The following is a 13686-nucleotide window of genomic DNA, read 5'->3' as shown; positions in this document are numbered from 1 at the left end:
CATTCATCTCACTGCTTGCCTGCCGTACCCTAGCATCCCTGACTGCTTTTTTCTGCTCACCCCAGCATTGCGCTGACCCAGCTGTGTTTGCGCTTAGAATCTTGCTCATGTTATGACATTAGCTGAACGCTAGTTATTTGTTAGCCTTAGGTCATGTGCCACAGACTTTGTGTGTTGACGGCTGTTTGCCCATCGATGAAATTAGGGCCCCATGCTACATGAAAAGTGAACAGAGCTCATTAGAAGTCAGCTAACACAGACAGACATACATAACAAATACAACATTCTAACACCCTTTAAGCAACAGTATGATGCATGTGTTACTTGTCAAAAATGTTAAGTACTTTATTGTTACTATGAATATTACATGTAATGGCGCCACTCCGCCATTTTTATCATCACATCAAATATTCGTATTCTTATTGTTTATTTGGATCCCCATTAGCGTCCACAAAGTGTTCACTAGTCTCCCTGGGGTCCATCATGAATACACATTTAAGTTAAAGCAGTTCAGGTTATACAGAGAAAAAACATACTAACAAAATTAGTACAAGAGTAACAAAATTACAAAAGTGAAAAGAAATGAACAAAACACAATCAGACCTATGTAACTAATAGACCAGTGGCGAGTTGTGTATGTATGGCAAAAGCCTGCCCGCAGCAAACATTAACAAAAGAAATGAGGTGTCTTTTTCCAAATCACATTATGCATGAATCGTAGAATATGATATTCACAGTTTGCTTCCACAGTTAGACATGATAACTCTTTGTGCATTTCCATGACATTTGTACGGAAAGAGCAATTTAAAGTTAATCTGGCTGCTCTGTTTTGAGCAACTTGAAGTTTCAGTCTGTGTTTTCTGGCAGCACTAGACCAAACAACTGGGCAGTACTCCAAATGTGACAGCACAATAGACCTGACATCATCAGCCATACTGTTGGAAGGAACATAAGCAATACATTTTCTTGCATTGGTAATGCCTTTCCCCATTTTTGTGACAATATCATCAATTTGATATGACCAAGAGAGCAAATTGTCCAGCTTGACTCCCAACAGTTTTGTTTTGGTGACAAATTTCAATTCAATTTCAATTCAATTTTATTTATATAGCGCCATAACAATACAATTGTCTCTAGGGTCATCGATGAAATATAGGTCATCGATTCACAGAGTAAGTGCTGAGGCATTGTCAAGGGTGTTCCTATTTCCAAAGACAATACATTTAGTCTTTGCTATGTTCAACACTAATTTGTTCATTCTCACCCAGCTTATTATATTTTGAAGCTCAAGAATAAGATTTTCTATCAGCTCCACTAACGTGTGTGAAGAGGTAAAAAGAGTAGTGTCATCCGAAAACAAAAGCAGACCCAGGCAGCTCCCTTTGTGGAACACCACAAGAAACAGTTTTGCTATCAGAGAGACTGCCATTAAAAATACTCTCTGTCTTCTGCCGGAGAGGCAAGAGCTAGGGGCAAAAAGCCATACTTTTGAAGCTTCAAAATTTTAAATATGGCAACTGTGTTCTAACTGCTGCATATTATAAACATACATACAAAATGCAGTACACACATTATACACTTTATAGACTTTTGAACACAGTACGCATTCATTTACTATGACACTACCTAAAATGGAGGGACCTCTGGCCATTCACATTATGGATTCAAAAATGGAGTCAATAAAGGTTGATGTCCATTTCTACAAATCCACCTAATTCGTACACTGTGAATATGAAGTAAAGTTAATAAGTTAGCATCATGTATGGAATATGGAATATAGAACATATGGAACAATAAAACATTTACAATAAGATTGGATGAATGAGCACTGAATGAACTGAAGATTATTATTCACCTGTCTCAAGACAGTCTCGTACTTAGGTTCCGCAGCACTCATCACGGTTGTATAAATGGTAGCCCTGTAAATAGAAGAAGTGAAATGAAAACATAAAGGATCTGACTGCATGATCATATTTCCCTTCCTCTTGACACGATGACTTTTGACTTCCTATTGGACACACCACGTCTACTCATGTACAGCACATCAGTGTTGTCCCTGTCCTGCTCAATGTCTGGGACTCATTGCATTTATGATACTTGCATGACAACAACCCATGCTTGCAGCATGAAACAGTCTCTTCAATAGTATTACTAATTTATATAACAGGTCAGGTATACAAGAATATTGTTTATTGTTTGAACATTTCAAAGATTTCAAAAGTTCGGAGTGGATGACTCATACTGACTTATAATTGCATTGCAGCACTATACAATGTATGCCATATAAGTGCAGGCGAGTTGTCACACATTGTAGCACTATACAATGTATGCTATATAAGAGCGGGCGAGTTGTCACACATTGCAGCACTATACAATGTATGCTATATAAGAGCACTAAACAATGTATGCTATATAAGAGCGGGGCGAGTTGTCACACATTGCAGCACTAAACAATGTATGCCATATAAGAGCGGGCGAGTTGTCACACAGGTTCATTCCTCCAAAACTAGGGGTGCTATCTCAATATTAACATAGGTCAGAAGACATTAAAGGCAGGGTAGGCAATTTATTTCAGAAGCATTTTTGTTACATTTCTTAATATCCTCTTTACATCCGAGATAGCAATGAATAAATGAAATGCTCCGACAACTAAATCTGTGGGCTGCAGATGGGCTGCAGGGCTGTAAAACACCTGGATGAAACTATTGAACGGCCTATCTGACTGTCCTCCTACCTACCTGTGTACACTCTGCCCATACACAGAGTCTTCCACAAGGCTAGGCTTACATATTGCTATAAAGCTAGCGGGCCAGTCCCACAGGAATATCAGAGAATGTGCAGAATTTCCAGATCCACCTATACCTACAACTGCTTGTACTGCTAAATAAGGCAAGAAAAGAAAGAAAGAAGTACGGAGAGATGACCTAGTGGTGACCTAGTACCATGAATGATCATATTCTGACATGCTTGCAGTTGGAATTGTACCCATTAAATTGACGTGTTCGAGAAGGACAAGGGGGAGGGGGGACTTCTCTGCAAAGTGACCACTTTGAAGCTGATTTTGAGAAATTAAACTTTGCAGCTCATGTTGTGTTTCCTGGTTGCTATGGTTATCTAAATGCTAGCTAGCTTGCTAAGGAAACTGTTTAATAACCTTAAACCGGTTAAGTGAGTTCCATTTGCATGAGATGATAGCTAGTCTTCTCAATTTAACTTATACAATTATAATAGGAAAAGGTAGAAACCCTCAGGGGCAGCCCCTTCATATTAACAAGTTCATTTTCACACATGTTAACATGAGTTCATCACATGCTAGCAGCTGCCAACTGTTATCATGGTTCCCTATGCAAGAGATAGCTAGGATAGTTCATAGCCAGGTTAACTGGCATGAGAACTCACACACCTCTTGCAGATGTTCGCACTCCATAGCATCTAGTTAAATATAGTCTGGTAGGAATACACAACAATCCTTACTTCATCATTATGGAAGACTGAATGTGACTGAGTGGGAATGAAAATGTGATCTCTATCCGATGTTGTTTTTTGTATGTGAAAGAGGGAGGGAGAGCGAGAGAGACCTATTCACGCTTTATCCGGCAGAGTTACTGTGCGCGTTACTTGGTCTACCAGGCGAAAGAAAAGGCATTCCCGTGTATAGGATGCACCCAAGTATTAACCGCATGGCTGCAGTCATTTTTCAAAATCAATGTATAAACCGCAGGTAATAGTCGGGCAATTACGGCGGTCTAAAGTTAATAGCTAATAATTTTGCACTGAGTTATTCTATGTCAATCTAATGAATATGACATATGTGGCCAAGATTAGGGTGTTTCATTTGGCACGTTTTCCCCAAGTTGATATTGTTTGCAGTCTTTGTTAGATCAACTGTGTGACAACATGCCCCGCTCACCTGGACCTTTAAGAAACAATATGGCCCCACCTTATACATTTCAGTATTAAACCCAACACTTACCCATGAGCCCTGCAACTGTCATAGTGCTTATTGTCAAATTTCTATCTATTTTGTCGAAATTTGGTTGCTCGGTTTGGTACAACATTCCTGATCTTACTTTGTTCTGTTCTGTGTATGGTCCTGATATTCCTCAACACACAAAAGCATATGTCAAAAGGAAGGCAAATATATCAGAATGGCAGGGAAAGCCAGACTAAACTTGACAGGGAAATAAATCCAAGTGTGCAATACAAAGAGTGAGTATACTGAGAAACTACCTCACATGTTACAATTCTTTTTTACCTGTTGCATACTGCGCCAACTGACAAAACCTGAAGAGAAAAGAGTGAACAAACATATTTTGAGTTACATATTAATACTTTCTTAATTTAAAGCAAATGTAATGAAAATTACCTCATAGAGCATTTCAAAGTTCATATTATCACGGCCGATACGATTTAATGTCCATCTGGCAGCAATTCTGAAAGAGATGAAGTAGTGAGTGTGTTATATGTCCTATAATGTACCAGCCTCTGGGTCATTTTCAGATATGAGATACACACCTTTGATAATCATCAAGAGCAGGCAGCCAGTGGTCAGAGTTTACTTCTACCAAATACCATCTACAAAAAAGAAGGAAAGGATATTCGTCAGTAAAACATTGTGTTATAAAAGTAAGAAAGGATATTCGTCAGTAAAACATTGTGTTATAAAAGTAAGAAAGGATATTCGTCAGTAAAACATTGTGTTATAAAAGTAAGAAAGGATATTTGTCAGTAAAACATTGTGTTATAAAAGTAAAAAAGGTTATTCGTCAGTAAAACATTGTGTTATAAAAGTAGCAACTATTGAAAGGACCACATCCTCCTTGTGTCTTACCCTCCATTAAGAAGGTCCAGAGGCCAAATGTCAGCTGGGCCTCCTCTATCTCTCGTAACCACAACCCCTTCCCCTGGATGAACCCCGCCAATGATGTAGTACACATCTGTAATGAGGGGAACCGTGGACAAGCGCATCACAGCCTCCTGGAAGTTGGCAGCTTCCTCCAAAGTCTTTCAACAGTACATGAGAGGTAAAACATTAACACTGCAATGACAGAATTGACCATCAGCAGCTGCATTATATTTAACGGTTTTAAGCACAGGGTGAAAACCTCAGAACAATATTAACAGTTGGGATCATGGCCGTTACCAGCTATGGGGTCGACAAGGTCTGGACCTCTGCAAATGTTTTCAGATTCAAAAGTTAAAAGTTGAATTTTTCCTTCTAGCGTTTTTCTAGCTAGCTTACAAATAGGTAAATACCTTAATTATTATTCTTGCGGTGGTATGTTGACTGCTATGTGATCCGCATGCGGTGGTATGTTGACTGCTATGTGATGTTGACTGCTATGTGATCCGCATGCGGTGGTATGTTGACTGCTATGTGATCCACATGCGGTGGTACAGTATGTTGACTGCTATGTGATCCGCATGCGGTGGTGTGTTGACTGCTATGTGATCCACATGCGGTGGTACAGTATGTTGACTGCTATGTGATCCGCATGCGGTGGTACAGTATGTTGACTGCTATGTGATCCGCATGCGGTGGTACAGTATGTTGACTGCTATGTGATCCGCATGCGGTGGTGTGTTGACTGCTATGTGATCCGCATGCGGTGGTGTGATGACTGCTATGTGATCCGCATGAGGTGGTGTGATGACTGCTATGTGATCCGCATGCGGTGGTGTGTTGACTGCTATGTGATCCACATGCGGTGGTGTGATGACTGCTATGTGATCCGCATGCGGTGGTGTGTTGACTGCTATGTGATCCACATGCGGTGGTACAGTATGTTGACTGCTATGTGATCCGCATGCGGTGGTATGTTGACTGCTATGGCGGAGCTGAAGTCCAGACGGAGGTAGAAGGGACTGACTTTTACGACTAAGAACTCCAGGTCTGGAGAGAAATGTTTTTGAACCCCAGAGTTTACCACAATGCAGACCCCACCGCCTCTGTGTTTACCCAACTCCATAGTTCTGTCCTGCCGGTAGATGGAAAAAACAGCCGGGGTAACGGCCGAGTCAGGTAGCGTAAGGTCTAGCCAGGTCTCAGTAAAGGCTAGCATGCAGCAGTTCGCAATGACCCGCTGGAAGTTAATCCATGTGTGAAGTTCAGACCATTTTATTGTCCAAAGATTGAACATTTGCCAGCAAAATGTTTGGTAACAGTGGATTACAGTATCTCGATTGTGATCTGCATAGAATACTGGCACATTTGCCTCTTCTCTTCTTCTCTCGGCGTATTGGTAAACACAATGGCGGCAGGACAAAGGGATCGCAGCACGTACTCCGTTGAGTTGAGAAAAAGTCTGTATCCAGTGACAAACGAACTTCCAAAAGTGCTTGTCGATCATACTGTACAGTGCAGTGCATACAAAAGTAAAAACAATACAAATAATACTAAACAAAGAACTACGAGTTGAATGCAGAGCCACTGTCAGCTACATTCTTCTCCTGCCAACCTACATACAACATCTAAAATAGGAAGAAAATGTTTTTTTTTTTCTCCAGGCGGCTCAATGCTGGAGTGAGGAAGCTATTGCCACTCTCCAGGACTGCTTTGAAACCACAGACTGGCAGATGTTCTGTGCTGCAGCTGATGGGGACATTGATGAATACACAGACTCTGTCTCAGCTCTGGAGACCTGGAGGCCTGATGGGGACATTGATGAATACGCAGACTCTGTCTCAGCTTTGGGGACCTGGAGGCCATGAGGAAGTCCAGATATGACCTACGGAAAGCCATCAAGATGTCAAAAGAACCTACAGGGACAAGTTGGGGTCTAATTATCACAAGTACCACCCCAAACAGGTGTGGCGTGGACTGTACTCCATCACCAGACTACAAAGGGAGAAATAGCAGTGATGCCCAGCCCGGCGCCTCTCTTCCCGACAAACACCTTTTATGCACGTTTTGAGGCGAGCAACGCCATCCCTATGGCAAGACTAGCTGAGGACCAGGATGACTGCACTCTGTGCCTATGCAGGGCTGATGTGAGGAGAGCTTTTAAAAGAGTAAACCCTGTGAAGTCACCAGGGCCAGATGGCATTCCAGGCGTGTGCACCAACCAGTTAGTGGAGGTATTCACCTCTATATTCAACCTCTCCCTGAACCAGTCTGCAGGGCCCACCTGCTTCACAGAAACAACCATTGTCCCCATACCAAAGACATCTCCCATCACAAGTTCAACTTGGGGCTCTGGTGTACTGGGTTTTCATAAGCTTTTAGTGGAAGCAAAATAGGGAATCAATTCTTCATGAGCGCACCAAAGAAGTCAGGGATCACAATTTGTCATTGAATATTTAGTATCTTTCACCTTGATGATGCCTTGAGAAGGCTCAACATTGGTATGGGGGAATGGGGAGCCCCGGGTTATTCATGATTGCACTGTTGTATATCAGCACAGTTCCTAGTGCGTCATACCATACTCATTCCTCTCCAAACTGATGCATGGTTGGGAGCACATACTTCCAAGTAATCTCAAGAACTTTAGTTTCTTCCTTTCAAATGTCTCATCAATAAATTGCAGTTCTAGAGACTGCTTTGACATAGTCAAATGACTGCAAAGAACCACCTAGAGCAGGGGTTTTCAACTGGTTTTGTCCCAGGGACCACCATTCTGACCAGAAAATAATCCGCGGCCCACTGATGTGCCAGTGATTTCCAGAACATTTTACAGTCCCGTACCCTTCTTTTTCATGTTTGTAACCGCCGGCGCCGCATTCTCTGCAATAAAGCCACTTATGCAAAATAACCAGCTCATCTCATTTTGGTAATTTTTGTACATTTGTTCAAAATTTGTGAATTTTGTTTCAAGTTTATATTTGACTGAAAATGATGTACATCAAAGACCAGTAGCAAATAAACTAATAACAACGTAGGACAATAGGTCATAATCTTAAAAGTGAACACATTACAGAAACAAGCTGCAATGACACCAACTGATAACAGAAATATATCCAGAGGACACGTCTGATGAACACATCTGGATTGTGTGAAACATGCTATGTTAGCTGGCTATAACATTAATAGTTACTTTCAGAACTGCGTATAGGGGACGACCAAGTTAAACTAACGGTAGGTTGACTAATAAAATGAAACCTATGACTTTCATTGGGCAAAGAGGCTTTCAGACACGTTCAGACACGTTGTCACCCTTGTGACTCAATGTGACAATTTTCGCCATTTTTTTAAAATCTAACTTTGAAGAAAAACAAGTTTATTTCAGGAGTGCACCTAGCCGGTGGCTTTGTATGCACTTTGCTTCACAACAGATAACCGCCCGTCTATCAGTACTAGATTCTAGCATATTAAGGGCTGAAAGACTAGCTAGGTATGAAATGTATTAAATCCAATAAGAAAAAGAAAATCTAGATCGTATTCATTTTATGAAACTCTTACACTAGCACGGTAATCCTACTGCGTGAAGTTAAATGCTTGATGCTCAATCTCAATATAAAACCACAGTTGATCTTAAATGTTTTACCTGCCTAAAGCACACAAAACTAATCAAACAGCAATTACGTATTACTGTGTGAAACAAGACAAAATACAATGTTGTACATATTCTCATTGCTTTTTATTTTTTCAGTGACATCACTTCTCTTAATACTTGTGCAGTGTAAAAGTGCACATCATCTTTTGCTGGGGTGGACAACTTAAAATCTCTAAAACTGCATTGGAACTAGCCATTTTGTTGTGGGAGCCAATGCCTTAATAATTTGATAATCATTTTTTTTACATCTTTACCTGTCCAGCCTAGGTCTCTTAGGTCACAGGCTTCATGATATGGATGTTGCACTGTTTGTCCTAAAAAGTGTTGCAAAATCCATGATGTTTCCATACCTAAGATGCTGAAAATAGAACAGGCAAAAACCAAAAACAATGTGAACAGCTGTGGGAAAAAGAGAGAGAGAGAGAAATATGGAATCATGTTCAATTAAACAAACTAAAACTGTAAACATGTGTTTTACTAAATCTATTAAAAATGACAGTTTCAACAAGACAGACAACGGATGACAACCTAGCTGACTAGCACACTAAAAATAGACAATAAGGTTCCCATAAAGCCACCTTTAACCTAGCAAAGTTGAGGGTCCCTAAAAGACTTGAACATTGGAGAAACAGAAAAACAGGCCTTAAACTCTTAAAACGCTAGGCTGCAAACATTAGCTAACATTGAGATGAATAAACGTTATCGATAGCAAATGACAAATGTCACTGGCTTATGGCAAACCTCTCGACATGTTTTAAAATAGCGTTAATGCATGGAGTGAGGTAAAAAAAAAAAACTCTACAGTTATTGTCATTGTAATAACGTGTAACATAATCACATAAAATCATTCTCTGTTAATGCTCACCAAGCACTCAATGTGAATTCTCCTTCCCTTCAGCAGGTCCAACAGACCACCAGCTGAAACCTTTCCAACTGTCACGCGTTCGTATAAAGGAAGAATTTTTACTAACTGCTAAAAATAATCAAAGTGAGGGTAACTGAAAGTAAGCATTAATGTTTTAGCCAGCTAACATAGCATGTTTCACCCAATCCAGACGTGTTGAGCACTTCTAAGTGTCCTCTGTAAACCCTTCCGTATGGTGTGATTCCAGCACGTTTCTGTACTGTGTTGCCTGAATTTGCAGTGCATTTTCTAAATGCTGTGTATGTTTTGTCAAATTGATGATGTTTTCTTGCGTTGCAGTGGGTTGAGCTCCCAGGGCCACTGTTTAAATGTCCTATCAAACAGAAACAGAAATAGCTTCTGGGAAGACATTATCTGAACAAGGGCAGTTGAAATGTTGCAATGAACCACTAAATCATTCATTTAATTGTGAACACACCTGTCTCAACAACCAGCCAGCAGGCATGTTCTTCATTACTGCAGCAATCAGATTGTCCCACCATTGGCCTGCTTTTGCTGTAAACATACAGACACTGTTATGCATTTCTTACCAAGATTACTTGGTATGTACAACAATATGACAACTGAAGAGTTCATTCCTACAGCGCTCGTTTCCCGTCACACTAAATTTTTTGGAACTCTGTCCCGTCCACAGACCGATGTAACCAGCAAACGTGGTTCCTCTGTACAACTCCTGCAAATGTAAATAGATATAGTAAGTGAAATTTGAACAATCACAAACTGAGAAACTAAACAAGTATTTTTTTTTACATTTGAACAGACATTACCTTTCCATTTCTTATGAAACTGACATCAATGGTGATATTTCTGATATGACCATAGGGATAATCTAGATTTCGACCATGGTAGAGGTTTCCTTTCGAGTCCTGAGCTATAACACTAGTGCAAAACCTATCGTAAGTGAAGACAACGTTATGTTCAGGAAAAATGATTAAGCGTTACATGAAGTTACGCATAACATTTTTTGATACAGTACACATTATCAATACCAACAACACTGAACTGTACTTGATGGCTAAACTGTTTCTTGGCTATCCATGTACAGTATATATGATTATTTTGACTACAGGGGTTGGAGACAGGTAGAAAGGGGTCCTAAGAAAGAATCCAGCTTGATCTATACTCTGGTCAAAGGAACAGAGTGGGGCAAGACAGATGGTAATTAACAACCATACACCTGGTTGATTAAGTGTGAACCATTTATTGATTTAAGTGTAAACAAACATTTTGACCACCGGGGAGAACATGTTTTTGTGTAGAGCAGACTGTACACTGTGTAATTGTTCTATCAAGTGGCGTAGTCCTGTTTCTACCATTTTATAATGTGTATGTTTTGGGAAAGAAAATAAAGAGCAACCCAATATACCTTCCCCTGTGACCCCCCCCCCCCAGGAAGACAAGGACAGAATTACACATCCAAATTATTCTGTGTGGTAATCAATATATGCGGCAGATAAAGATAATACTGAGAAATGTAAACAATAACATTCTATTACAGTCAGAGAGTTATGTACTATTGTATAGTTCAACCAAGTGGTATGAACAAAGTCAAATTAAATCAAATATTTTGTCACTTTAGATTATACTTACGCTGTAAATTCATAGGCAAAATTGAGCAGAATCATTTCGGAAATGTTAATTCCATAATAAGATGCCATTCCTTGTAACTCTTTGCCATATGGTGGGGGCAAATTGTTTTCCAGGTGCTTCAGAATGGGTATAGCGGCATGGTGAACCCATTTGGGTACCATTGACCTACAATACAATAAGATAGTTCAAATGAGGTTTTTCTGTCACACAGCCTCAAAAATGACCCAGATGTTTGGACACAATTCCTATGGTATATGCAGCACAATGTAAATGACATTATGTAATACACAAATAGTGCCTTAAAAATATATGGCCATTATAGCCTGTGTGTATGTTTCTAGTCAGTACCTGGCACAGGTAAGCTGACCGTGTGTATGTTTCTAGTCAGTATAGCACAGGTCAGCTGACCGTGTGTATGTTTCTAGTCAGTACCTAGCGCAGGTAAGCTGACCAACATAGTGGTCTGGAAGCGTTTCATTTTAAACACTTGCTGTCAATGTTACATATTGTTCCTTTAATTATATGAAGCAACATTACTTATATATACATCCAATGCCCTGTCTGTGCAAGGACACATTGTTGGATTTTGACAACCCAATTGAAGTAGATTTCAATCCAGAAACTGAGGGTGTAGTGCTCAATGTGTTTTCCTAAATCAAATCACATGAATAGCTACTAAACTTGAGTTTTGTAATTAGCTACTAAACTTGAGTTTTGTAAATAGCTACTGAACTTGAGTTTTGTAATGATGTTACCCTTGAATCAAGGCTGAACCAACTTGAAGCACTCTGATTTGATTTATCCAGCTTGTAGGCTATAATCTTCATGAAATATATCATAAGCCTAATTATTTTGTTGTTATTTCATGTTGTCATGGATCATTTGCAAATATATTTTCCCCTCTGTCATTTTAAAGAACCTTTAATGTCAAAATGGCTTACACTACCTAGATAAACACTCACTTATCATATTACCTATATTGTATTATATTACATTATATAGGCTACAGGCAGGCATTGCAATTACTATGAAAAGACTAATACCTAAATTATACGTTCAATTTCATTTACGAAATAACACTAACCATAAATGCTTAAAATAAACTAGGCATATTTCTTTATTTGACATGACTTTCATATGTATATATGTTAAAGAATCTGGCCTTTGATAACCCACTGACTACCGTACAGGATGCGCTGTCATCTCGTATCGTATTTCCATTGACCAGCAGGTGTCCCTGGAGTGCCTCGAGAAATGGACCACTTTTCAACATATTTGGCTGGAAATTAATCTTCATGTCGCCGTCACAAGAATTTTGGTAGCATACTATATGCAGTAGCCTAATTTGCCAGAGTTACAACAATTGTATAGGCCTAGACGCAAGAAGACCACTTAGAGGCGAAAGACTCGTGATGCACAACTTACCAAGTTACTTCTGCTGCAGCTTGTCGTAGTAAACTAACGTCGAACAATTCCACAAGTGGTGCCCATCGTTCCTCTGGCGGTACATCCAGATTTACAGTAAGGAAAGGTGGACTAACGTCTGCAATACAAAACGCTGTCATGCTGATAATCCATAGTTCTACCATAATCATAGCCATGTTCTATGTAAGGATGGGTGAACAAAGTTTTGTGAAGCTTTTAAAGCTTCTTCCAGATTGTGCCAAAAAAAGGTCCGAAGCGTCGAAGACAGACAGCACAGTGACATCAGGTGGTTTGCAGAAGTTGATGTGGTAGGCTTACGGAATAGGGCCAAACATCGTTTGGCTCAAACCCTGTACGGTGTTTAAGTGACGTACGATGATTCCGACGTCACCATTCACGTGGAAATGGCAGTTTGATACAAGCTTCGACACATTGTTTCGAAGCAGTATGCTCTGCGAAAATTAAACCAACTTCAGTACCTCTGTACCAAACGTCTCATCACGAGTTCTGTGTCAAACATGGGTTTATAGGCTACATAGATCTCCACACACAGAGAAAGTGACATTAACATTTTCGTGATAACTGTACCACTCAGCTTCTTCTGCTGATGGTGACCAAACTAATTAGGTGGAAACTGCCGCCACCAGCTGTGCTGGAGTGAGTCACTATGTGAATGAACCTACAATCTGATTAATGCTGCAGGCAAATGTGTTCTCCGTGGGTTTAAAAGGTGACTGTTCTAAATAACTTGCTATTGTACTGCACTGCACTTACCCTGCTATTGTATCCTGCCACCCTTACTAATTGTATAACTACAAATCCAGCCAACATAACGAAACATAGCTCATCACAACTAAACACATTTAAAATTCTCAATATCAATCAAACTGGGCTACAGACAGCACATGTTGTACTGTGAAGGAGGGTCTTTATGGATCCCGGGTACAGCATGTGGTGCATGTTGTGGCTGTCGCCAGCCAGTTGTACACTAATATTGTATCCTACCACCCTAAACCGAAACAAAATTCCTATACACCTTGCCAGGCAGCCTCTCCCTCTTCCTCTCCTTCTATATCAATATTGTTAATGCTAATACTGCTACTGATATTGTTTACCGAAATGTATCTCTTTATCTGTTCATCAAATTGATGTCTACTAACCAAATGTTCTCTCTCTTATAGAGCGACCTTTGCTCACAAATGCTGATGGATGTGGACACATTGATCCTCATCACCATATCCATTAAGGACATAT

General features: G+C 40.0%; 1 protein-coding gene across 1 annotated transcript; it reads right to left on the bottom strand.

Moving 5' to 3' along the window:
- Positions 1-320: 320 nt before the first annotated feature.
- LOC116221052 (N-acylethanolamine-hydrolyzing acid amidase) lies at positions 321-13004 on the bottom strand. The gene is made up of 11 exons (XM_031570066.1): positions 12433-13004; positions 11008-11172; positions 10185-10308; positions 10000-10090; positions 9836-9912; positions 4832-5004; positions 4516-4575; positions 4367-4433; positions 4256-4284; positions 1856-1919; positions 321-1723 (listed from the first exon to the last, which is right to left on the bottom strand). The coding sequence occupies exons 1-11, from the start codon at positions 12606-12608 to the stop codon at positions 1712-1714; spliced, it is 1038 nt and encodes a 345-aa protein (XP_031425926.1). The 5' UTR covers positions 12609-13004; the 3' UTR covers positions 321-1711.
- Between the last annotated feature and the right edge of the window lie 682 nt (positions 13005-13686).

This window comes from Clupea harengus, chromosome 7, assembly GCF_900700415.2.
Source record: "Clupea harengus chromosome 7, Ch_v2.0.2, whole genome shotgun sequence".
Taxonomy (NCBI): domain Eukaryota; kingdom Metazoa; phylum Chordata; class Actinopteri; order Clupeiformes; family Clupeidae; genus Clupea; species Clupea harengus.
Note: the sequence above shows the minus strand (reverse complement) of the source record. Positions and strands in the feature narration are given on the sequence as shown.

Coding starts and splice junctions, on each gene's coding strand:
- LOC116221052 (XM_031570066.1), bottom strand. CDS start 12,608: ATGGCTATGATTATGGTAGAACTATGGATTATCAGCATGACAGCGTTT. Junction 10,309..11,007: donor TTTGCCTATGAATTTACAGC/GTAAGTATAATC, acceptor CACTTACGATAG/GTTTTGCACTAGTGTTATAG. Junction 10,091..10,184: donor GTTTCATAAGAAATGGAAAG/GTAATGTCTGTT, acceptor TTACATTTGCAG/GAGTTGTACAGAGGAACCAC.